At 41.6% G+C, this 24791-nt stretch overlaps 1 protein-coding gene and 1 pseudogene across 4 annotated transcripts in view; both read right to left on the bottom strand.

Moving 5' to 3' along the window:
• FNTA (farnesyltransferase, CAAX box, alpha) overlaps window positions 1–22284 on the bottom strand; it is a 30274-nt gene extending 7990 nt beyond the window's left edge. The window contains exons 1-6 of one of the 4 annotated variants that reach the window (XR_010159126.1): window positions 21258–21523; window positions 18621–18706; window positions 13562–13676; window positions 8091–8195; window positions 5473–5599; window positions 424–572 (exon numbers count right to left, since the gene is read on the bottom strand). Coding sequence is in view for 3 of the 4 variants with exons in the window: in NM_001280191.1 (NP_001267120.1) it covers window positions 424–572; window positions 5473–5599; window positions 8091–8195; window positions 13562–13676; window positions 18621–18706; window positions 21258–21478 (803 nt within the window). In the remaining variant the exon portion in view is untranslated. 4 annotated transcript variants of the gene reach the window in all.
• On the bottom strand, window positions 4170–4311 carry LOC112204324 (U1 spliceosomal RNA; annotated as a pseudogene).
• Window positions 22285–24791: the final 2507 nt, after the last annotated feature.

Here is a 24791-nt window from a genome sequence, read left to right as displayed (position 1 = left end):
ATTTTTGTTTTAAGGCCAGGATGCTGCTAAATAAATATCCTACAAAACACAGGATAGCCCCCTACAACAAAAACTTATCCAGCCCCAAACTCTGCACTAGGGTAACATGGCATCTGGGGATGATTATCTAAAATGCAACAAAATTTAATGAGATGGTTTTAAAATAAAGCTTCTTAGACAATACCCCATAACATTAAGATTTCTTTCCAATCTCCAGTAGCAATATTTCAAGAAACTTAAGATACAATGAAGTAGAAGTATGCTACATTATTTGTAAATCTATCATCGCATGTTCCACTCAGTACTCTGTCCTCTTTTAGTTCCATGGGGTAGGATCTTGATCTGCTGTATCCCCAGTGCCTGAGACATGGTAGGCATGCAAACATGTTTGTAACGAATGAGCAAGTGAAGGAGATTACTAACTGGACTTCTCTCTCCAATACAGCACGATCATTGTAGCCAGTGGTGTTAGAAATAACGAAGTATCTTTGGTTCCAGACAGAGTTATTTCTCACATCCTCTTTCAGAAGTTGGTCCACATACTGCAGCTCATTATCCCAAAGTTTAAATTCCTAAAGGAAAAATTTAGAAAAATCATCCAATTAGAAATGTCCCATTATTTATGAACAAAAAATAAATTAAAACTACAACAAAGAAGGTAGAACTGAGGACACAGGATTTATCACAAATTCAGAAGGTAGTGATAGCTGCAAGTAAAGGAAATAGAGGGGGATACAAGTATGAAATTGATGATAGAGCCTGGAAAGACACATACAGAAAGCAGGAAAAAAGACATCCAAGAAAATTTTGAGGGAAAAAAACCCCAAACTCACTAGTAAGAGAAGGAGTGACCACAGTATAGATATAAATTTGATGTGACTTGATATTAATATATCTTATTATTATTTTTTTGAGGCAGAGTTTCACTCTTGTTGCCCAGGCTGGAGTGCAATGGCGTGAACTCAGCTCACTGCAACCTCCACTTCCTGGGTTCAAGCGATTCTCCTGCCTCAGCCTCCCAAGTAGCTGGGATTACAAGCATGCACCACCACACCTGGCTAATTTTGTATTTTTAGTAGAGATGGGGTTTCTCCACGTTGGTCAGGCTGGTCTTGAACTCCCAACCTCAGGTGATCCGCCCACCTCGGCCTCCTAAAGTGCTGGGATTACAGGCGTAAGCCACCGCACCTGGCCGATATTAATATATCAAAGTAAAAGGGCAGCATTCAAAAATGAAAATTAAGGGTAGCATTCAAAAGTGCACATATGATAAAATTACATTAAAATACATGGAGAGAAGCATACATGGTCAATAGTGGTGGCTCTCATGGGCAATCCCACTGCTTCAGGAGGCTGAGGCAGAAAGGTCACTTCAGGCCAGGAGTTCGAGACCAGCAGAGGCAACATAACAAGATCTTGTCTGGAAAAATAATAAAGACAGTCCGGGCACGGTGGCTCAAGTTTGTAATCCCAGCACTTTGGGAGGTCGAGGTGGGTGGATCACCTGAGGTCAGGAGTTTGAGACCAACCTGGCCAACATGGCTAAACCCCATCTCTACTAAAAACACAAAAATTAGCCGGGTGTGATGACAGGCGCCTGTCATCCCAGCTACTTGGGAGGCTGAGGCAAGAGAATCGCTTGAACCCGTGAGGTGGAGGTTGCAATGAGCTGAGATCGTGCCATTGCACTCCAGCCTGGGGGACAGAGCAAGGCTCTGTCTCCAAAAAATAAAAACAATAAAAATAAAAAAATTAGTCGGGCATGGTGGCACATGCCTAGAATCCCAGCTACTCAGGAGGCTGAAGAGGATCACTTGAGCCCCGGAGTTTAAGGCTGCAGTGAGCTATGACTGCACCACTGCACTCTGGGCGACAGAAACAGACCCTGTCTCAAAAAAAAAAAAAAAAAAAAAGAAAAAGAAAAAGAAAAGAAATATACACAATTGGACAAAGATATAAATTTCTATTATTTTTATTGAGACAGAGTCTCACTTGGTCGCCCAGGCTGCAGTGCAGTGGCATAGTCTCAGCTCGCTGTAACCTCCAACTCCCGGGCTCAAGCGATATTCTTGCCTCAGCTCCTCAAGTAGCTGGGACTACAGGTGTGCGCCAACATAACCGGCTAATTTTTGTAGTTTTCGTAGAGACCGGGTTTTACCATGTTGGCCAGGCTGGTCTTGAACTCCTGAACTCAAGTAATCTGCCCACCTCGGCCTCCCAAAGTGCTGGGATTACAGGCATGAGCCACCACACCCAGGCAATATAAATTTTTTATATTATAAAGCTCTCTTAATAAAAAAAAAATGGGGGAAGAGAACCAATAAAGATAATTTAAAAGAGGAAAATGATAAAAAAACTTATAAATATTTTGAAAGTAGGGGACATTATAAAAAAGATAATGGAGTTTCCTTATTTGGTAACAGCAAAAAAGTAAGAATCTCCTATGATAGTCCCCGATTTTACAGGTGATCATAAAAATAAACGCATTAAGGAAAGTAACATTTTTGTGAAAGTTCCTAGTGGAGTTCAGGAACTAGTGCCTAGTGTGGGCACTGATTGGTGTCCTCCCACTGTTCTCAGTCTCCAGCATGCTAAGGATAGAGAGTAAACACCTACAAGCTTTTGTATCAATGTAACAATTTAATGTCTGCTGAGTCTAATAATGAAAAACAAGGAGCAGTGTTTTCTATACATATGTTTCTATTTGTTTTCAGACTCATGGAAGTTATAAAAATAACACAGTGCCCTGTGTACCCTTCACTTAGATTCCCCAAATGGTAAACATCTTACTAAAGTGCAATCCCAAAACCAGAAAATGACATCTGTACATTATTGTTAATGGAACCGCTCACCTTATTCAGATCTTACATGTACTCACTTGTGTGTATGTGGTACAGGTGGAGGAGTGGGGGTAGAATATAATTCTACACAATTTTATCCCATGTATAGTATAACTACCACAATCAAGATGGAGAACTATTCCCTCAGCACACAGAAACTACCTCATGCTACCCCTTTATAGCTGTACCCTTTTCCCTCACCCTGGCAACCTCTGATCTGTTCTCTACGTCTATAATTTTGCTGTTTCAAGGATATTATCTCAATGGAGCCATACAGTATGAAACCTGAGACTTCCCCTTCCACTAAGGATCATACCCTTGAGATCCATCCAAGTTGTTGCCGGTATGGATCATTCATTTCTTTTGACTGGTGAGTAGTAGTATGTGTGTGTGTATTTCACTTTTAATTTTTTTTCTTTTAATTGAGACAGGGTCTCATTTTGTTGCCCAGGATGGAGTGTGGTGGCGTGAGCATAGCTCACCACAGCCTCCACCTCTTGGGCTCAAGTGATTCTCCTGCCTCAGCCTCCTGAGTAGCTGCGAACACAAGCATGCGCCACTACGCTCGTCTAATTTTTTTGTATTTTTTGTAGAGACGGGGTTTTGCCATGTTGCCAGGCTAGTCGTGAACTCCTGGCCTCACGGGATCCACTTGCCTGGGCCTCCCAAAGTGTTGGGATTACAGGCGTGAGCCACTGTACCCAGACTCATTTTTAAAGTAATTGATTTTTAGTGTATTTTATATAAATGAGATATACATGACATACAGTAAAATACATCCAATCTGTGATCGGTTGGGGACAAAGAAGGGTCCTCTACTCCTTCATTTAAGAAGCTCTAGTACAGTCAATGCCAATGACATACAGGCCATGAATGTTTATAATTCATGTTTAAAACTAACGTTTAAAACTAAAATTTTACCACATTTTTAATATATATGTCATGAAATATTTTTTAGAGATCTCATAGTCCCATTTTAGGTCATCAAAGAGTATGCTGAATTCATTAAATCCTCATTGAAAATAACTGAAATATTAATAAAATAGTTTTCCATATAGAAATAGACCACAGTTCCTTGGCTTTGACACTACTGAAAGTATGGGCTGGATAATTCTTTGTTGTGGGGGACTGTCCTGTGCATTTTGGGATGTTTAGCAGCATCCTGGCCCTCTACCCAATAGATGCCAATAGCAACATGCCCCAAGTTCTGACAGCCAAAAATGTCCCCTAGGGGGCACAATCACTGCTGCTTGAGAACCACTGACTCACATAATTTTTTTTTTTAAATAAAAATAAGCAGAGAAAACCTGTTCTTAAACCGTGAAGACCAGAGGAAAGTGCCACACAGTCCCCCTATCACAAATTATGCAGTTGAGCTTCCCCCATTTGGGGAAATTGCAGGGGTCAGCACATCCAGAGTGCAATGAATGTGAAAGGCACCTTGGTGATATCTTCCCTGCCAGGTAAGTAACTCACATGAATTAAATAATGTATAAAATAAATAGAAATGCATAAGCTACAACACAATTAAGGGATATTCTGGAATCCTTTCTCATACGAACCTTTTATGATAATTTCAGTAAGAAGCATGCCAGTTAAGGGGGCTTTTCAAAAATACTGGTTATGTTCTATGTCTTAATCTATTGTGGAAGATGGAGAGAGCTGTATGTGTAAAATGTATGCTTTTATGTGATTAAGTTTTTCAGAGATAAGTAAAAATATTGAATACCTTTAGAATATGTTATCCTTTTAATCAAATTTGGAAAAGTTTAAAAATTTTTAAGTTTTAAATATTTGGTGAAATGCTCTTGGTCTAATGAATAGTGCAGAAAGTAGCAATCCCTGGAAAAAATTCACAGGAAACAATACTAGAACTGTTTAAAATAAATAAAATACCCAGAGTGGGAGTTACAACTATTCTATTCAAAATTTAGCATAAAACTTTGACACATGGGTAGAAATAAAAAACTTAAGTTACTGTAAAATCCTATTCCAAAGTTTATATATGAAAAAAATGTATAATATGCCTTTGTTAAAATAATACATCTGTAGTAAAAATATGCTACTCTTTATACTCAATTTGCTAGCAAATATGATACAAATTCAATCTAAAAAATACTAAAAATTTACTACATCCAAAGAGATTATAAAGGTTAGCTAACATGAAGGATGTCAGGTTTTAAGTATGTTAATAATGTTTTTTTTTTTTAAAATAGATGGGGTCTCACTCTGCTGCCCAGGGTAGACTGCAGTGGTGTAATCATAGTTCACTGCAACCTCAAATTCTTGGGCTCAAGCAATCCTCCTGCCTCAGCCTCCCAAGCAGCTGGGACTACAGGTGTGTGCCACCATGCATGGCTAATTTTTGTATTTTTTGTAGAGACGGGGGTCTCACTTTGTTGCCCAGGCTGATCTCAAACTCCTGGCCTCACTCAATCCTCCTGCCTTGGCCTCCCAAAGTACTGGGATCACAGACATGAGCCACCACACATGGCCAATAATTTTTAGTTATATATTGTGTGCAATGATCTACGTATGTGTGTGTTTTGGTTTAGAAACAGACTTTAAGAGTAATTTTATTTAGTTCAGTTAAAAAAAAAATCTGAAAAACACTGTACAAGAAAGGCAATACCTGAATAACCCATTGTCGATGCTGCCAGGCATGATAATTCTTTGCATCCTGATTAAGAATATCAGCAATAAATTCAAGCTCCTGAGATGGATCTCTTAGCCATTCCACTAATACTCGCCTATGATGCCTAAAGCCCAAAGAAGGGAGAGAAGTTTTTTGTTAATTTACCCATGAACTAAAATATCAGTTGCACATGTTGTAAAGGTGACATGAAAGGACACGCAATAAACAAAAATTCATCTCTAATTCTTAACACTCCACTGTGGAGAAAAGGTAACACAAAAAAAATAGAAAAAAAATTCAGATAGTTTATCTCAAACTACATCTGGTAGTATCTTTCAACAACCATGAAATTGTGTCAAAAAATTAAGAAACATTACTAGATTGTATAATGAGAGACAAGACAAAATGTGCTATTATTTTATCAAATATATAAGTTCCTCTACTTAACACACGCCTGTCAATTTTCCCTAAGTGCAAAGTGTCACCAAACAAGCAGCTTCTCATTCTACAAATGAGTGGGCAGAACTGAATTTACTGCTACACTGGCAAGTAGCTATGACAAGTTGCAAGTTGTCAACAGAGGAGTTTTTTTGTTGTTTTTTTTTTTTTGAGACGAAGTCTCGCTCTTGTTCCCCAGGCTGGAGTGCATTGTCCCCCAGGCTGGAGTGCAATGGCGCAATCTCAGCTCACTGCAACCTCCGCCTCCCAAGTTCAAGCAATTCTCGTGCCTCAGCCTCCCGAGTAGCTGGGATTACAGGCGCCTGCCACCACGCCCGGCTAATTTTTTGGATTTTAAGTAGAGACGGGGTTGCACCATGTTTGCCAGGCAGGTCTCAAACTCCTGCCCTCAGGTGATCCGCCCACCTCAGCCTCCTAAAGTGCTGGGATTACAGACGTGAGCCACCGCGCCCGGCCAGGAGTTTCTGCGCTAGGAAAATACTTAAGGATTTTATATTGGGTTCCATTTTTATAATTTTCTTTGGCTGAAATATTTATATAAATCTATTAGTGAAAATGTTCTAAAATTCACTATGGTGATGGTTGTACAGATCTGTATATATACTAAAAAACACTGAATTATATACTTTGAATGGGGGAATTGTATGGTAAGTAAACTATATCTCAATAAAACGGACCCTTAAAAAATCTATATTAGAGTATAACATTCAACTAAAAGTGAGCAGAACAACAGGAAAAAAGGAAGGATTTAATGCTTAATGAATGACCTATTCTACATGCCTGGAAAATTTAAAAATTCGTCTTACAGATTAAGGCAAGATACTACCAAAAACAAAAGCCTAGACAGAAGGTTTCCAAATTTATTTTAGAAATCTTCCAAGTCAGTGAACACTGGCTGGATTTTATTTTTCCAGGTTGCTGGTGAGTTCAGTAATTTAGAAAAGCTAAGAATCAGATCCTCCAGGATATCAAACTGAGGAAGAAAAAGTTCATGCTGATGTTCTCGGATTTAAGGAGTTACACGGCTTTATGTTATAGCATAAGTTTTCAGTTAGAAGTTAATAAAAGTGATTAGTTAACTGGGATACAGAATTTGCATCGCCTGTACTACACTGGTTATAAAACGAACAGAGCGGACAATTAGAAATGTACAACAATTTCAAAACTGCTGGGCTTTCCAGAGCAGCTACTTTGAGTGGTTTTGTGTTTTACATAACAGTGGGTGATGAAGTGCTAATGACAGTGTGCAGTATCCAGAGAAGAAAAGCAATTTCTCTTTAGCAAAAACTCGATGTAATCAAACACTAATGCCTGTGATGTCAGAATTTTATAGCTACAGATTTTTACATAAAAGCACCTTAATTCCACAGGGTAAATAACTTTAGTGAGGGTCTGCAACTCTCCATTTAATCTCTTTTCTCATTAAACCAATTATTTTATAATGTAATTTCTTAGAAATACAACAATCTTGTAATCAACAGGCTACAATGGTAAAGTTTTTAGTTTTTTAATTTTTTTTTAATTTTTTTTTTTTTTTGAGACAGAGTCTCACTCGGTCCCCCAGGCTGGAGTGCAGTGGTGCAATCTCAGCTCACCGAAACCTCCACCTCCCAGGTTCAAGTGATTATCCTGACAGCCTCCTGAGTAGCTGGGATTACAGGCACGCTCCTTGAGTAGCTGGGATTACAGGCATGCCACCACACCCTGCTAATTTCTGTATTTTTAGTAGAGACAGGGATTCACCATGTTGGCCAGGCTGGTCTCAAACTCCTGAACTCAAGTGATCTGCTCGCCTCAGCCTCCCAAACTGCTGGGATTACAAGCAGAAGCCACTGCACCTGGCTACAGTGGTAGTTTTTAAATAAAATTCTAGGCCAGGCGCAATGGCTCATACCTGTAATCCCAGCACTTTGGGAGGCTGAGGAGGGCGGATCACCTGAGGTCAGAAGTTCGAGACCAGCCTGGCCAACATGGCAAAACCCCGTCTCTACTAAAAATACAAAATTAGCCAGGTGTGGTTGCGTGCACCTGTAATCCCAGCTACCCAGGAGGCTGAAGCTGGAGAATCACTTGAACCCAGGAGGCAGAGGCTGCAGTGAGCCGAGGTCACGCCACTGCACTCCAGCCTGGGAGACAGAGCTAGACTCCAAACTTACCAAACTTGATAGTTTTTGGGCTGCTCCTCAATTATTGCAGTGATGTAGTTCATTTCCTCATGTAGATCCTTCTGAAGTGACTTCAAAAGAACTCTCCGGAAATGCCTAGGGCAAACATACAACATCCAAAGTCGCATTATTACACAGAAGTTCCCTAATAACAATATCAAATACAGCTACAAGTCAGCAATACAGTTAGACAAATTTTTGGCAGGTAATCTGTATAATTTAACAATTATAGGCCAAACACGGTGGCTCATGCCTGTAATCCCAGCACTTTGGGAGGCCGGGGTGTGCAGGTCACATGAGGTCAAGAGTTTGAGACCAGCCTTGCCAACGTGGTGAAACCTCGTCTCTACTAAAAATACAGAAAAAATTAGTTGGGCATGGTGGTGCACACCTGTAGTCCCAGCTGCTCGGGGAGGCTGAGGCAGGAGAATTGCTTGAACCCAGGAGGCAGAGGTTGCAATGAGCCAAGATCACACCACTGCACACTAGCCTGGGCAACAGAGGGAGACTCCATCCACCCCCACCCAAAAAAAAAATTATACATAGGTACTCTGTATAATTTAACAATTTAAGTGCTTGTGAGTGTCCAAATTCATACGACTATCTGGTGACTGGAAGAAATGAAGCACTTTTAGTAAAAATAGTGAAAGGTGGCCAGGCACAGTGGCTCACGCCTGTAACCCCAGCACTTTGAGAGGCTGAGGCAGGTGGGTCATCTGAGGTCAGGAGTTTGAGACCAGCCTAACCAACATGGAGAAACCCCGTCTCTACTAAAAATGCAAAATTAGTTGGGCGAGGTGGTGCATGCCTGTAATCCCAGCTACCTGGGAGACTGAGGCAGGAGAATCACTTGAACCGAGGAGGCAGAGGCTGCAGTGAGCCAAGATCACGCCATTGCACTCCAGACTGGGCAACAAGAGCAAAACTCTGTCTCAAAAAGAAAAAAATAGTGAAAGATAAGAAGTATGAGATAGAAGAAAAGTAAATTTCTGATTCTTAAGTAATGACAGCCAACCAACTAAAATTATTTGCAGGTACTACTCTGGTCACCTATGTTCTATAATATGAAAATCAAAGACATCTCTTTCCCTACACAGTACACGTTGTTCGTGTAGATACATTATCCATATAATAAATTAATTCTATTATAAACATTAACAAAATACTTTTAGAACAACCACAAAAATGCTACTTGTAAATGAAACAAGTTTGTCTTTAATTTCCCCATAGGTGGAGTTTAACCACCACCACCAACAGAAGGAATTTTCCTAAAGACGTTGTTAGTTCTGGTCTAGTTTTACTTCAAAATTTCAAAAATTTCCAACTCGATATATAGTAAGGGACATTCCAGGACCTAATTTTATTAGCTTTTAAAATGAACTGCTAACTTTGGGAGGCCGAGGCAGGCAGATCACTTGAGGTCAAGAGTTTGAGACCAGCCTGGCCAACGTGGCAAAACCCCATCTCTATTAAAAATACAAAAATTAGCCTGTAATCCCAGCACTTTGGGAGGCCGAGGTGGGCGGATCACGAGGTCAGGAGTTTGAGACCTGGCTAACATGGTGAAACACCATCTCTACTAAAAATACAAAAAAATTAGCTGGGCGTGGTGGCATGCGCCTGTAGTCCCAGCTACTCGGGAGACTGAGGCAGGAGACTTGCTTGAAGCCGGGAGTCGGAAGTTGTAGTGGGCCATGATTGTGCCACTGCACTCCAGCCTGGGCGACAGAGCAAGACTCCATCTCAAAGAACAAACAAACAAACAAAAATACAAAACTAGCTGGGTGTGGTGGCAGACACCTGTAATTCCAGCTATTCGCGACACTGCAGCATGAGAATCACTTGAACCCCGGTGACGGAGGTTGCAGTGAGCCAAGATCACGTCACTGTACTCCAGCCTGGGCGACAGCGTGAGACTCCATCTCAAAAAAATTAATAAAAATAAAATAAAATAAAATGCTAAATAGGAGAGACAACAGTATTTCTCTCCATTATTATTCCAAAAAAAAGAAAAAAGTAGACTTCCCAGAGCATGTAAATATAAGCCCTTGGCTTCTGTGGGTAAGGATTCCAGGTATACTGCTTCTTTCAAAACAGCAATAAACTCACAGGAAATCTTTAAGTGTATTGTCAGTTCCAAAAATGATGAAACACACTGAGAATTCCAGTTAAACAGGATAGATTAAGTAAACAAGTTTATTCTCACTCCCTAATAAAACCCCACTAAAATGACAACAAAGGAATAAACCCACAAGAACAAAGAGAATCGGGGCAAAGATATCACGGCAACTGGAAGAGGTCAACAACATTATGGGAAGTGTGAGCAGATAGACAAGATTTAACTAAAACACAGAATAAGACTTTAAGAAAATTCCAGAAATCAGAGGTATGACGTATTTCCAAAACTGGGACTAAAAACAGTGGAAAGTCTATATAAAGAGTCCTTGGCGGCCAAGACCGTTCCCACTACCCTGAGCAGAAGTGACATCCTGTCTTGGGCAGGAGACAAGTGGCTTTATTCTCTGGAAAAATCTGAAGCAGAATGGGTTACAAGGCACACTGGAAGGCAGGGTGAGTTAAAGGGTGGAAATAAGGACATTTAAAATGTTGATATACAAACTTAGAAAAAAAAAGTTTCTATTTCAAATTACAACAGGATAAGATCTGCAAAAAGCAAAAAGTTGGTATCCTAAACAGTGAGACTCTCCTACCATCTTCCCCTGCCTAACACCCCAGAACTGTGGCAGTTAAATGTACACTCCTTAGGCAATAAACTACTTAATCCTCTTTGAGAGACACACTGTCCAAGAGAAAAGACTTAAATACTGACTAGTGAGATTTCACTACAACACAGCCACATCCCCACTCAGTAACTTCACAGTGAAGCCCTTCAGCTGACAAATCCTGCCACACACAGGGCTTCCAATCAGGATTTTTCCTGTCTCTCTTATACGCATAAAGAGAAAGTCAAGAATTACCAACCATTTGAGAAAAATATTTATATGAAAGAGAAGAAAAGAGATGAGAAGATCTCACATCCATGAAATTAAACACACACACACACACACACACACACACACACACACACGCGAACGATGCTATTTAAAAAAGAATATTCAGGCCAGGCAAGGTGGCTCACGCCTGTAATCCCAGCACTTTGGGAGGCCGAGGCGGGCGGATCACGAGGTCAGGAGATCAAGACCATCCTGGCTAACACGGTGAAACCCCGTCTCTACTAAAAAAATACAAAAAAATTAGCTGGGAGTGGTGGCAGGCGCCCGTAGTCCCAGCTACTCGGGAGGCTGAAGCAGGAGAATGGCGTGAACCCAGGAGGCAGAGCTTGCAGTGAGCAGAGATCGAGCCCCTGCACTCCAGCCTGGGCAACTGAGCGAGACTCTGTCTCAAAAAAAAAAAAGCATATTCACAGAACAAAAAAACAGCTCCCCCAAATTAAAAATGAATGTGGAAACCTTTAAAAATCCATACGAGAGTTAGAAAATAAAATTGATGAAATTATCTCAAAAGAAAATAAAAAAATAAACAAATGAAAATAAGAAAAATTGAGGAGATACAACATAGAACTAAAAGGCATTCCAGAAAAAGAAAACAGAGGAAAGAGAAGACATTATCAGAAGAACCCAGAAAAATCCCCAGAACATAAAGAGAAAAAGAAAAGTTTTAAACAAAGGAATGGAAATCTTCTCAACCTGAAAAGAAGCTAAGAGAAACAGAAAAAGAGTTTTAAAATTCTGAGGGAAAATAATTTCCAATCTACAATTTTATTACTAAAGTTGAAGGGAGACTAATGATTTTTAATTGTATAAATCCCAAAAATTATTTTCCATCTTTCTACTCAATGATGTGCTCTATAAAATGAGAAAGTAAATCAAGAAAGAGAAAGGTATACGATCTAGGACACAGGGGATTTAACACATGAATGAGCTGAAAACCAGGTATGCAGCATCCAATTGGTGAAGAGAAAAATGAAACTGAAGGATGACCTGTGTTCAACAGAAAAATGATACTTCACATATAGCAGAGCATCTGGAAGACAAATTACCTATTGGTACAAAGAAAACAAAAATGACACTGTTAGAGGGAATGTCATTATACTATTAAATGTGGGTCAGCAGCCATGCACAGTGGCTCACGCCTATAATCCCAGTACTTTGGGAGGCTGAGACTGGTGGATCACCCGAGGTCAGGAGGTCGAGACCAACCTGAGCAACATGATGAAACCCCGTCTCTACTAAAAATACAAAACTAGCTGGGTGTGGTGGCGTACACCTGTAATCCCAGCTACCTGGGAGGCTGAGGCAGGAGAATCACTTGAATCTGGTAGGCAGAGGCTGCAGTAAGCCAAGATTGCACCATTGCACTCCAACCTGGGCAACAAGAGCGAAACTCCATCTCAAAACAAACAAACAAACAAAAAAAAGTGTGTCAGCATGAACATAAATTGAGTGCTCATTTGTGATGGAGGGAGGGTAGTGGAGAATGAACTATCTTTCACAGAAGGAATAATGTTTTAAATGAAAAAAATAAGCCAGGCACGGTGGTTCACACCTGTAATCCCAGCACTTTGGAAGGCTGAGGTGGGCGGATCACGAGGTCAGGAGATCGAGGCCAGCCTGACCAACATGGTGAAACCCTATCTCTACTAAAAATAAAAAATTAGCCAGGCATGGTGGCGGGCACCTGTAATCCCAGCTACTGGGGAGGCTGAGGCAGGAAAATCGATTGAACCCTGGAGGCAGAGGTTGCAGTGAGCCGAGATCGTGCCACTGCACTCTACATGGTGACAAAGCAAGACTCCATCTCAAAAAAAAATAATAAAAGTAAAAACATAAAATAAAATAAAATAAAATGAAAAAATAATAACAGTTAAGCAAATTATCTAGAATATGGAGGTTAATTCAAGAAAAAAATCACTAAGAGTTACTTACCACCTCTGTGGAGTGGGACTGGCAGTGGGAGGGAATATTGGGCTAGAGATTGCTACTTTTCATGCAGCTTCTGACTATTAAACCCAAAAGCGAATTGCTATTTTGATAAAAATTAAAGGCCAGGCACAGTGGCTCACGCCTGCAATCCAAACACTTTAGGAGGCCGCGGGGAGTGGATCACCTGAAGTCAGGATTTCAAGACCAGCTTGGCCAACATGGTGAAACCCTGTCTCTACTAAAAATACAAAAAAATTAGCTGGGCGTGGTGGTGGGCGCCCGTAATCCCAGCTACTCAGAAGGCTGAGGCAGGAGAATCACTTGAACCCAGGAGGCAGAGGTTGCAGTGAGCCAAGATTGCACCAGTTATACTCCAGCCTGGGCAACAAGAGTGAAACTGCACCCCCCTCCAAAAAAAATAAAGTACAGTTTAAAAAAATTAAAGTACAGTTTAAAAAAAGAAAAGCCACTTGAAGTAAAACATTTAAGCAGGGAATAGTGATGATGTGTATTACTTACCACACTGTATAATTGGCTGCATTTAACTCAATAGCATCCCGGGTTAGCTTAAAAGCTCGTTCACTTCTTTCATCACGCTGCAGGACAGCTCGGAAGTAATCATAAACATCTCTAACTAGAGATAGAGCACACAACTACATTAGGACCATCTTACTTAAAATTAGCACTATAATGTATAATGTCACTATACCTATAAAGATATTTTATTGGCCTGTGTATCATTTACACCAACAAGCAAAATAAAGTCAAATGGCTGTGGCCGCCACCCTAATAATGCCCTAGTGCCTCAGCCACAAAAAGCATGGACTATTTATGTATAACTGTATGCTTACTGCTTACGTGTGTGCATGAGTTCATGCCAGATTCCATATCTCCCATAGGCCTTATGTATAAAAGAAAAATTAGGGGTGCATATATTCAAATATATTCATATAGCTGTTTTTCTGACATTTTGATCAGATTTTTAACTGAAAAATATGCCCAAAGGCAGAAAACTCAAAACAGTACAAAAAGGTTCACACTAGATTTCCATTCCACTAAATTCCCAAGCCTCCTCCCCAGAAGCAACCATTATTAACTCATTCTAGTGTATCCTTCCAAATATAGTCTATGCATCTACAAGTATATAGCCTAATTCCATCCTTCATTTTTATGCAAACGAGATCCCATCACACTCTGAGCTTTGCATTTTTCACTCGTACATTATTAAAGATAGTGTAAACTAGTACAAATACTTCTACAACAAATCATTAAAATTTACTTACTCTTTGACCCAGTAATTCCAGCTCTAGAAAGTTCTCTCACAAATATACTCCCACATGTGTGCAAGTATTCAAGGATATTTATTGGGAGCATTGGATTACAAAAAAAACAAACAAAAGACTGAGGCAGGCAGATCACTTGAACCCAGCAGTTTAAAATTAGCCTGGGCAACTTAGGGAAACTCCGCCTCTACAAAAAATATAGAAATTAATCAGGCGTGGTGATCCAGGCCTGCAGTCACAGCTACTCGGGAGGCAGAAGTAGGAGGATCGCTTGAGCCTGGGAGGTCAAGGCTGCAGTGAGCCATGATCGCAAGCACCCAGCCTGGGTGACAGCACAACACTGTCTCAAAAAAAAAAAAAAAAAAAAAAAGGAACTGCCAGGTATGGTGGTTTGCACCTGTACTCCCAGCTACTCGGGAGGCTGAGGCAGAAGGACTGCTTGAGCCCAAGAGTTTGAGACCAGGCTGGGTAACATAGTGAGAGCCTGTCTCTGAAAAGAAAAAAACAGAAAGGGGTCATTTACAGCCAAGTAGAATATTAGATGTGGGTAATGTGGTGACCCACTACTTGCAATGGCATCTGAAGTGGGATGGATGTTGCAGCACTGATCCCTTGGCCTGTGGGATCTGTGCTAACTCTGGGTAATGTCAGAACTGAATTAAATTGTAGGGCAACTAGTTGGTGTCTACAGAAAATTGCTTGGTGTGAAAAATCCAAACATTTGATGTCGAAGTATTTTGACTATAGAGAAACAGTTTTTTCCTTTTAGCCTGTAATACTGAAAGTATCAGACACGAATATGAACAATTACTCCTCTTCACAAAATTCTGAGGTATACAAAGTTTACCTAGTTCTAAACACTATCTTTAAAAAGTTGAATTTGAGCAGTGGCTCAGGCCTGTAATCTCAGCACCTTGGGAGGCCGAGGTGGGTGGATCACTTGAGGTCAGAAGCTCAAGACCAGCCTGACCAACATGGTGAAACCCCATCTCTACTAAAAATACAAAAATTAGCTGGGCATGGTGACACGTGCCTGTAATCCCAGCTACTCAGAAGGCTGAGGCACGAGAATCGCTTGAACCTGGGAGACAGAGGTTGCAGTGAGCCGAGATCACGCCATTGTACTCCAGCCTGTGCAACAAGAGCGAAAGTCTGTCTCAAAAAAAAAAAAAAAAAAAAAGAACCAAGCTTCCAAATAATTTCAAATTTAAAACAAAATGGTAACATATTAACTATGTATACAAATGTATATATATAATACATTATCTTACACACACACACACACACAGACACACATAAAACATACACATATGCACATTGATAAAATAAACTGGGAGGCTATCAGGCTGGGATAGCTCCAAAGCCTCAGGTTCCTATGTAAACAACCAAAATCCGATTCACTGTAAAAGGTAAAATGAAACATTATTCTTTTAATTCAAACATTATAAACAACAGACCAGGCGCGGTAGCTCACGCTTGTAATCCCAGCACTCTGGGAGGCCGAGGTGGGCGGATCACCTGAGGTCGGGAGTTCGAGACCAGCCTAACCAACATGGAGAAACCCCATCTCTACTAAAAATGCAAAATTAGCCAGGTGTGGTGTCACAAGCCTGTAATCCCAGCTACTCGGGCGGCTGAGGCAGAAGAATCACTTGAACCCGGGAGGCGGAGGTCGCGGTGAGCCGAGATCACGCCATTGCACTCCAGCCTGGGCAACAAGAGCGAAACTCCATCTCAAAAAAAAAAAATTATAAACAACATATTGTCATGCTCGAAGTTTCTAAAACTTTGACTTTTTTAACTCAACATTGTTTCTGAGATCTGTTCATGTTATAATAGATTTAAATCCTCTTAACGGTTATATAGTATTAACTGTATGACAATGATAAATTTTATTTTATCCATTTCTCCAAAAGATAGACATATAGCTTCCAATATCTTGCTTTTTCAAAAAATGCTGCAAATTATAGTAGCTAACATATATAGTGCTTACTATGAGCCAGACAGTATTCTACTATTTTATGTAAATAATTTACTACATCTATAGTTACTACCAAGATCCTCATTTTACACAGGTGGAAACAGAGGCACATAGGAGTTAAATAACTTGTCCAAGATTACACAGTCAGTAAAATGTGAAGTTAGAATTTGAACCAGATGGTCTGGCTCCAAAGTCTGTGCTTTTAACCTCCTGTGCATATCTTCTCATGCCATGTGCCAGAATGAACCCAATATTAAATTAGAAGCAACACACTGCTAGGTTGTAAGATAAGTGCATTTTCCAGTTTTAACAGATATACCAAACTACTTTCCAAAATGGCTAAACATTCGAAAACTCCCATATGAAATGTATGGAGCTCTTCATATATCTTAATACCTAATATAATATCAAGACAGTTTTCATTTCTGCCACTTAAATCATGGGTGGAAAATGGAATTCTCATTTTAACCTGTCATTCCTAATGATAAAGGATTCTTCCTATTTTATTGGCCAATGGGATTTTCTTTTCTGTGAATTGCCAGTTCATACCCTTTGTCCATTTTTTGATTAAACTCTGTCTCCTTATCCTGTTGTAAAAACGTCTCAGTTTTAATATGGATCCTGTTTAAATGACATACCTTCTTCCACACTGCTGCTTGCTTTTTAACTTGCTCATGGTTTCTTCTGCTGTGTAAGTTTTAAATTGATATATTTGTCTATAAACGGTTGACAGGTCAAACTTATCTTTTCCTTTAGGGTTTCTAACCATGGTGTATGTAAGAATTCACAATGTTAATTTTTTTTTTTTTTTTTTTGAGACAGAGTTTTGCTCTTGTCGTCCAGACTACAGTGCAATGGCGTGATCGTGGCTCACTGCAACCTCCACCTCTCGGGTTCAAGCAATTCTCCTGCCTCAGCCTCCTGAGTAGCTGGGATTACAGGTGCCTGCCACCACGCCCAGCTAATTTTTGTATTTTTAGTAGAGACAGGGTTTCGCCACGTTGGCCAGGCTAGTCTCAAACTCCTAACCTTAGGTGATCTGCCCACCTCAGCCTCCCAAAGTACTGGGATTACAGGCGTGAGCCACCGCGCCTGGCCCAAAATGTTAATTTTATACCTTGCAAAAAGGTTAATTTATCCTCAATGGAAACATATGATTATATTAGTTTCCCCCAACATCTCTGTTATAAGTACTTATGAATCTGAATAAGTTATGGTTTATATTTCTCTGATCACTAGTAAGGTTAATATCTCTCCATAGATATTTCTATTTTGTGAATTGTCTCTTCATATATACTATCTCTCAAAGTATGAGAGTTTTGCATTTCCGTGCAGTTATATATTCCGACCTTCTCCTTAATCGATTCTGAGGTTTACATCTTGCCTAATAATACGTTCTCCATCCTAAGAATGATAGGGATACAACTCTGCTTTTATCTAAGTGCACAGCCAACTGTTCCAACCATTATTTGATTAATCCGCCCTTTTCATAAAGGTATAAAATGTCCTTTTTATCACATATTAAGCTTTCATAGAGTGAGGATCTATTTCTCGAGTCTTTACAAATCTACTTCTGTGCTACTTCCACTTAATCATTAAGTTTAGTAATATATCTGCACACTTAATACGGCAAACCTATCATTATGCTTTTTTAAACATTTATTCTCATTTTATTAGCAGAAAAAAATGCTTTTGTAAAAGAATGATCTTAGAAAAGCCTTAACTGAAAGAAATATATATACATAAAATTACAAAACTATCATTCCATTTTATTCATTTTCCCTTTCCTAGAAGAACTAACAATTAACATTTCCACGACCTTCAATTTACACTTTCACATTCATTACAAAAGAATATTTTGTCAAAGAAAAAAATCCACTCATTTTAATATCAATAAATGTATTCCAACTGAGCTGAACACTTCACTGCCAAAATATATGTTTAAATCCTGATGTTTCAGCAACCAAAGTTTATTCTAAAAACAGTAACTCATTTATATTGTGTGGTACATGCATAATCTCCCTGGCGGTGGAGTTCCAGCAAAGAAAAGAAAACCACAATCACATAGTAGCTATTATCTACTATACTGTAACGTTTATTATTTAGAATATGTCCAGTCTTTGGGCAAAATAAAACTTTTAATCATAAAGCTAAATCACACACACACATAAAAAAAACACAAAATTAACTCATCTTAAGTCATTCAGATTTTTATTAGACAGAAATTTGTCATCTATCTTGCTACATAGTTGTGAATTCCAATTCTGCTACTATATTTAACTTACAGACCTTTTCCTAATATAAACAAACTTACATTTGTCACTATAAATGATCTGGACCACGGGATTGGGGCCATCATTCTGCGGCACTGGATCTATATCAGCCCATTCTGCTCTGTCCCTGAAAATAGACATTCCCCAACCAGTGGTTACATTCAAATACAGAAGAAAGGGGACTCTAGTGTTTTTAAAATGACAATAATTACAGTTACATTGATATTAATAACTTACAGGGCTCATAATGTAATCATGGTTGGATTCTTCATGACCAAGTTTTGCCAATATGTTTTACGTATTAAACTATTAAAGTAAAATTAAAACAAATAACCCTCAGATGCTGAAAAGTTAATCAACAGTTTTCAAATTTAAAGTTTTATAAGTAGAAAAACAAGTTTTTGCAGCAAGTAAACAGTACTTTTTTTTATTTTATTTTTTTGAGACGGAATCTCACTCTGTCGCCCAGGCTGGAGTGCAGTGGTGTCATCTCGGCTCACTGCAACCTCCGCCTCCTGGGTTCAACCAATTCTTCTGCCTCAGCCTCCCGAGTAGCTGGGACTACAGGCGTGCGCCACCACGCCCAGCTAATTTTTGTATTTTTAGTAGAGATGGGGTTTCACCATGTTGGCCAGGATGGTCTCAATCTCTTGACCTGGTGATCCGCCCGCCTCGGCCTCCCAAAGTGCTGGCATAACAGGTGTGAGCCACCGCTCCCGGCCTCACAGTATTTTTAACTTAGAAATCAATCTAACTCATTGGTCTAGTAAGATTCTTTGAGTCAGTCAGCATTTTTAAAACGTTTGAGTAACAAAATACTAGGAATTGACATTTTAAGATAAAAATAAATACTATTAATTTACTCAAGAGGTGGCGCAGGTGATCATTAATAAGACAGGCTCTGGAATCTGACAACTGCCTAAGTCGTAACATTGGCTGGAGCACTTACTAGCTGTGTGACCTTCAGAAAGTTACTTATTGGGGCCTCAGTTTCACCATTTATAAAATCAGGGCAGTATTATTACCTACCAACCTTAGAAGGGTATTTGGAGGATTAAATGAGATAATAGACGTTAAGCACTTAAAACATCCACAGCACACTGGCGGCATTCAATGACTACTTAATAAGCAATGCTAAAATAACTGTATAGTGACAACAGTGAGTGCTTACAGAAATTTCTGTGAACTACCTACCCAGTGTAATAAAATTTCTCTTAAACACTTTCACTTATATTCTTTTCCTTCCACTTTTTTTTTTTTTTTTTTTTTTTGAGATGGAGTCACGCTCTTGTCCGGGCTGGGGTGCAATGGCGCAATCTCCGCTCATTGCAACCTCTGCCTCCTGGGTTAAAGCGATTCTCCTGCCTCAGCCTCCCGAGTAGCTGGAATTACAGGTGCCCGCCACCACGCCCGGCTAATTTTTGTATTTTTAGTAGAGACAGGGTTTCACCATGTTGGCCAGGTTAGTCTGGAACTCCTGACCTCAGGTGATCCGCCCGCCTCGGCCTCCCAAAGTGCTGGGATTACAGGCGTGAGCCACCGCGCCCGCCCTTCCTTTCACTTTTTATTTCTCTATAATGATCAGCTGTTGACAGCAGAGATTCTGTGGCATCCAATGCGCAATGCTAGAAATTGTGTCCATTATACAGGGAGAAATACAAGTGAAATCATGACCTAAGACGTGACACCTAGAGCCTGGGGGAGTGGCCTGGGAAAGGTAAGGCTGTATTTAGTCGCCAGGAAATCACCCACAGTCATGTGAGAACCTGAGTATTTCACAATCCAGAGAGCAGACTTGAGGATTATGGGGCTACCAATTTAAATCAGTAAAACATTATCTCCAATCAAAAAAATATATATGGGTAGTGACTTCTACTCATTCACAAAATCAAGGTAAACAAGCCATCGACTGGATTTACCTAGAACTACAGAAGTAAGACCTAAGGCGATTATCTCTGCAGGTTCACAGGGAATTAGGAATCAACATTACCATCTGAAAGCAAAGAACTGATGGAACTGGGTGTCAGCAAAGACGGGGTGACAGAGGCAAGAAAGTTACCGCAGTCCCCAGTACACCTCACTTGTATTATGTACGAGGCGATGCAGGGAGACTTGAGAGGTTCAGTAGCAAATCTCTTTCCAGCCTTTAGCCTGGCTGATACGAGGCGCTAAAATACAGATTGGATGAAAATGTCTCTGGGCTCCAAGCAGAGCCAGCCACTGGAAGCCCTCGCACTTCGTTTTTAGGGTGAGCAAATCTGGCCCTGGTTTCCTGCCCGGCTACCAGAACTGCACCCTAGCCCTTGGGTATTCACTGGTTGTTAGCGACACAGCGTTCTGGGAAGCCGTGGAAGAGAGCGGGAAATTTCTTATATTTACGAATCGCGACGCCTGAACAGCTGAACGAGTGCAGTCAAGGGTGCAGCAGTTTCCGCGTGGCTTAAAGCAGGCGGGAAGCCGAGACCTCGCTGCTTCGCGTCCCCGCGGTCTCGCGCCGGCGCCGCCCTGGGAAGCGGCGACCTCCCGGCAGCCGCCCGGGCCCAGCGCCATGCACCGGCCCACGCGGCGCCACGGGAACTTCGGCCTGGCGCGCCGGGGCCGGAAGCGCGCGCCGCGGGTCTTGGGGCCGCTGGGCCTCCAGGGAGTGTCCCGAGCCGCGGCCGCCGCGGGGGCGTTACCTGTACAGGACATAGGAGGGCGAGTCCAGGCTCACAAACCCGTCGTCCATGGGGGACGCCACGGCTTCCCCAGCCTCGGCCGCCATCTCTTCCTTGTGCTGCTGCTGGGGCGGCGGTGGGTGCGGCTGGGGCGGCGGTGGGTGCGGCTGGGGCGGGGGTTGCTCCGGCTGCCCGGGCTCGCCGCCTTGCGCAGCCTCCCCCACCCCCTCGGTGGCCGCCATCTCGCCTCGGTCCGCAGCTGAGGCGGTGGCGGAAGCCCCGCCCCCAGGAGGCCCCGCCCCTCCCTTCCCCCTCTCGAGGCCACTTCCTGTTTTCTGGGTTTCCTACCATAGAGGTGCGGGCCAGAGAGTCTTGGCGGGCTGCCGGGGTATGGGTGGGAGTGTGCGGGTGCTGGCTGCGGGTGCTGGCTGCGTCCGCCGCGAGGTTGCGCGGCTCTCCCGAGATCCCCCAGGCTCCCACGCGTCTTCCCATCTGTCGCCGTTCCCGAGCTTTGCCGATGCCATTCGGACCGTGTTAGTGCTGTTAGTGGCCCCAGCAGGGAGAGGGCGATTCCTTCTTTGGACGGAAGCTGCAACTGAGGGTGACTGGGGGACACTGAGCACTCAGCCCTTTGCGTCCATCTCAGCATTTTCAAAACGAAATATAAAGCCCGGGCGCGGTGATTCACGCCTGATCCCAGCCGCTCGGAGGCCGCGGCGGGAGGATCATGTGAGCCAGGGAGGTCGAGACCAGCCTGGGTAATCTAATGCGACCCCATCTCTACCAAAAATACAAAAATTAGCTGGGCATCATGTGGGTGCCTGTGGTTCCAGCTACTCGGAAGGCTGAAGTGGGAGGATCGCTTGAGCTGGGAGTTTGAGGCTGCAGTGAGCAGAAATCACCACTGCACTCCAGTCTGAGGGACAGAGATCCTGTCCCAAAACACACACACCATTAGAAAAAGAAAGTAATATTTGGTGAAGTTTTTGTTTGTATTTATATATGATCGGATATAATGGTGTAAACCAAAAAATAAAATTCTGAACCCAACACCAAACCATCTGAATAGACCCTTCCTCTCTGCCAAGGGCTTTCCAAAGTTAACCTGAAAAACTTGTTCAGGCCATGATGGAAGGGGGTGGGGGTGGGGGTGGGCCATTAACATCAAGGCCGACCTTAAGTCTGATGAGAAACATTTACAATCTATTCTTCCTGAAGCCTGTTACTTGGAGGCTTCATCTGCATAATAAAACTTTGGTCTCCACAACCCCTTATCACAACCTGGACATTCTATTGATAACAACTTAACCAATTGCTAATCAGAACATATTTAAATCTACCTAGGACCCGGAAGCACCCCTCTCCCTACACTTTGAGTTGTCTTGTCCTTCCAAAGGAACCAATGTGTATCTTACATGTATTTGATTGATGTCTTATGCCTCCCGAAAATGTATAAAACCCCACTGTGCCCCAACCACCCTGGGCACATGTTCTCAGGATCTCTTAAGGGCTGTGTCACAGGCCATTAATCACTCATATTTGGCTCAGAATAAATCTCTTCAAATATTTTCCAGAGTTTGACTCTTTTCATTAACAATGGGTCATATGAATGTATGTTGTTGGGGCTCAGAAAAGAATATCCCAAATGAAGGTCTAAGCATCAGCTTCACAATCACAGTCTCTCTCTGACCTTCTCCTGCCCTCCTCTCTGTGGCCACTCATCCTCTCTGAAGCAAGCCACAGCAACTAGAATCTCTCTTCCCCCTGGCAGGTCATAGAAACCAGAACCCTTTTCCCCCAAAGCCAGCCGTGGCACCTGAAAATACTACTCTAACCTTCCTCCAGCCCTGCCTTTCTATGTGACAGCTGGCTGTAAAGAAACTAAACCCTAGTTCCAGAGGGCTCCTCTCCCACTGGGTGTTGCAGGGAGGAACAGTGAGGCCAAGGAAAACCTGAACAGACAGGCCTTGTTGAATTTCTCCACTCCATATATTAGCATTAAATCATCCTCTTTTTGTTCAAAGAGGGTATAGTATTAGGGCAGAAATAGCTAAATCAAATAATGGGACACAGTAGAGAACTCACAAACAGATCCATGCATATGTGGATGCTTGAGACTAGACAAAGCCTTCATTGCAGAAGATTGAGAAAAGGACGGTGTTCTGAACAATGGTGCTGGGTCAATTGGGCACCCACAGAGGAAAAGAAATTGCATCCCTACGTTATACTACATAGACTTCAATGCGAAAGGCAAAACATAAAAGCTTAAGATTCTTCTGCACAAAACAGAAAACCCAAAATGGCAAATAAATGCATGAAGAGATGATCAATCTCATTAGTAATCAAGAAAATGCAAATTAGAAATATCTTTATATACCATACACATCCACTACGTTGGCAAAAATGGAAAAGCTTAACAATTCCAAGTGGCTTTGGAAAATAGGTTGGCATTATGTAGGAAAGCTAAAGATACACATTGTTATCACCCAGTGCTATAGTTTGGATGTGTTTTGTCCCTACCAAAACTCATTCAGGGTTGAGAGGCAGGGCCTAGTGGGAGCTGTTTGGGTCATTCCTCATGAATAGATGAATGCCCTACCTCAAGGATAAGTGGGTTCTTGCTCTTGCAGAATAGATTAGCTGTCTTCCTTGGTTTCTCTCTCTTGCTTCCCCTCTTGCTATGTGATCTCCTTGCACATACTACTCCCCTTCCACTTTCCCCCCATGAGTTGAAGCAGCCTGAGGCCCTCACTAGATAAAGCTACCCAGTCTTGAACCTTTTGGCCTCCAGAATCATGAGTCAAATAAACCTCTTTTCTTTATAAATTACCAGCCTCAGGTATTCTATTATGGTAACACAAAACGACTAAGACACCCAGTAATGCTAAGATACATATATATATATATATATATATTTTTTTTTTTTTTTTTTTTTTTTTTTTTTTGAGACAGAGTCTCACACTGTTCCCCGGGCTGGAGTGCAATGGCATGGTCTCGGCTCACTGCAACCTCTGCTTCCCAGGTTCACGCAATTCTTCTGCCTCAGCCCTCAGCCTCCCGAGTAGCTGGGATTACAGGCACACACCACCACACCTGGTTAATTTTTTGTATTTTTAGTAGAGATGGGGTTTCACTATGTTGGCCAGACTGGTCTCGAACTCCTGACCTCATGATCCAGCTGCCTCGGCCTCCCAAAGTGCTGGGATTACAGGCGTGAGCGACCGTGCCTGGCCAGATATATATATATATATATATTTTTTTTTTTTTTTTTAAATGATGCACTCACATGCATCAGAACACAGAACAACAGTACTGGAAACACATTGTAATAGCCACAGACCAGAAACAACCAACATGCTCATCAAGAGTACAATGTGGTATAGTCATATAATGGAATACTATGCAAAAATGAAACATATGAACTAAAGGTCATACACTAATAAGTGTGGTTAAAAGAAAATCATGGCTGGGCACAGTGGCTCACATCTGTAATTACAGCAGTTTAGGAGGACAAAGCAGGAGGATCACATGAGGCCAGGAGTGTGAGACTAGCCA

This window comes from Pan troglodytes, chromosome 7, assembly GCF_028858775.2.
Source record: "Pan troglodytes isolate AG18354 chromosome 7, NHGRI_mPanTro3-v2.0_pri, whole genome shotgun sequence".
Lineage (NCBI taxonomy): Eukaryota > Metazoa > Chordata > Mammalia > Primates > Hominidae > Pan > Pan troglodytes.
The sequence above is the reverse complement of the archived record's forward strand: the minus strand, read 5'-3'. Positions and strand labels throughout refer to the sequence as shown.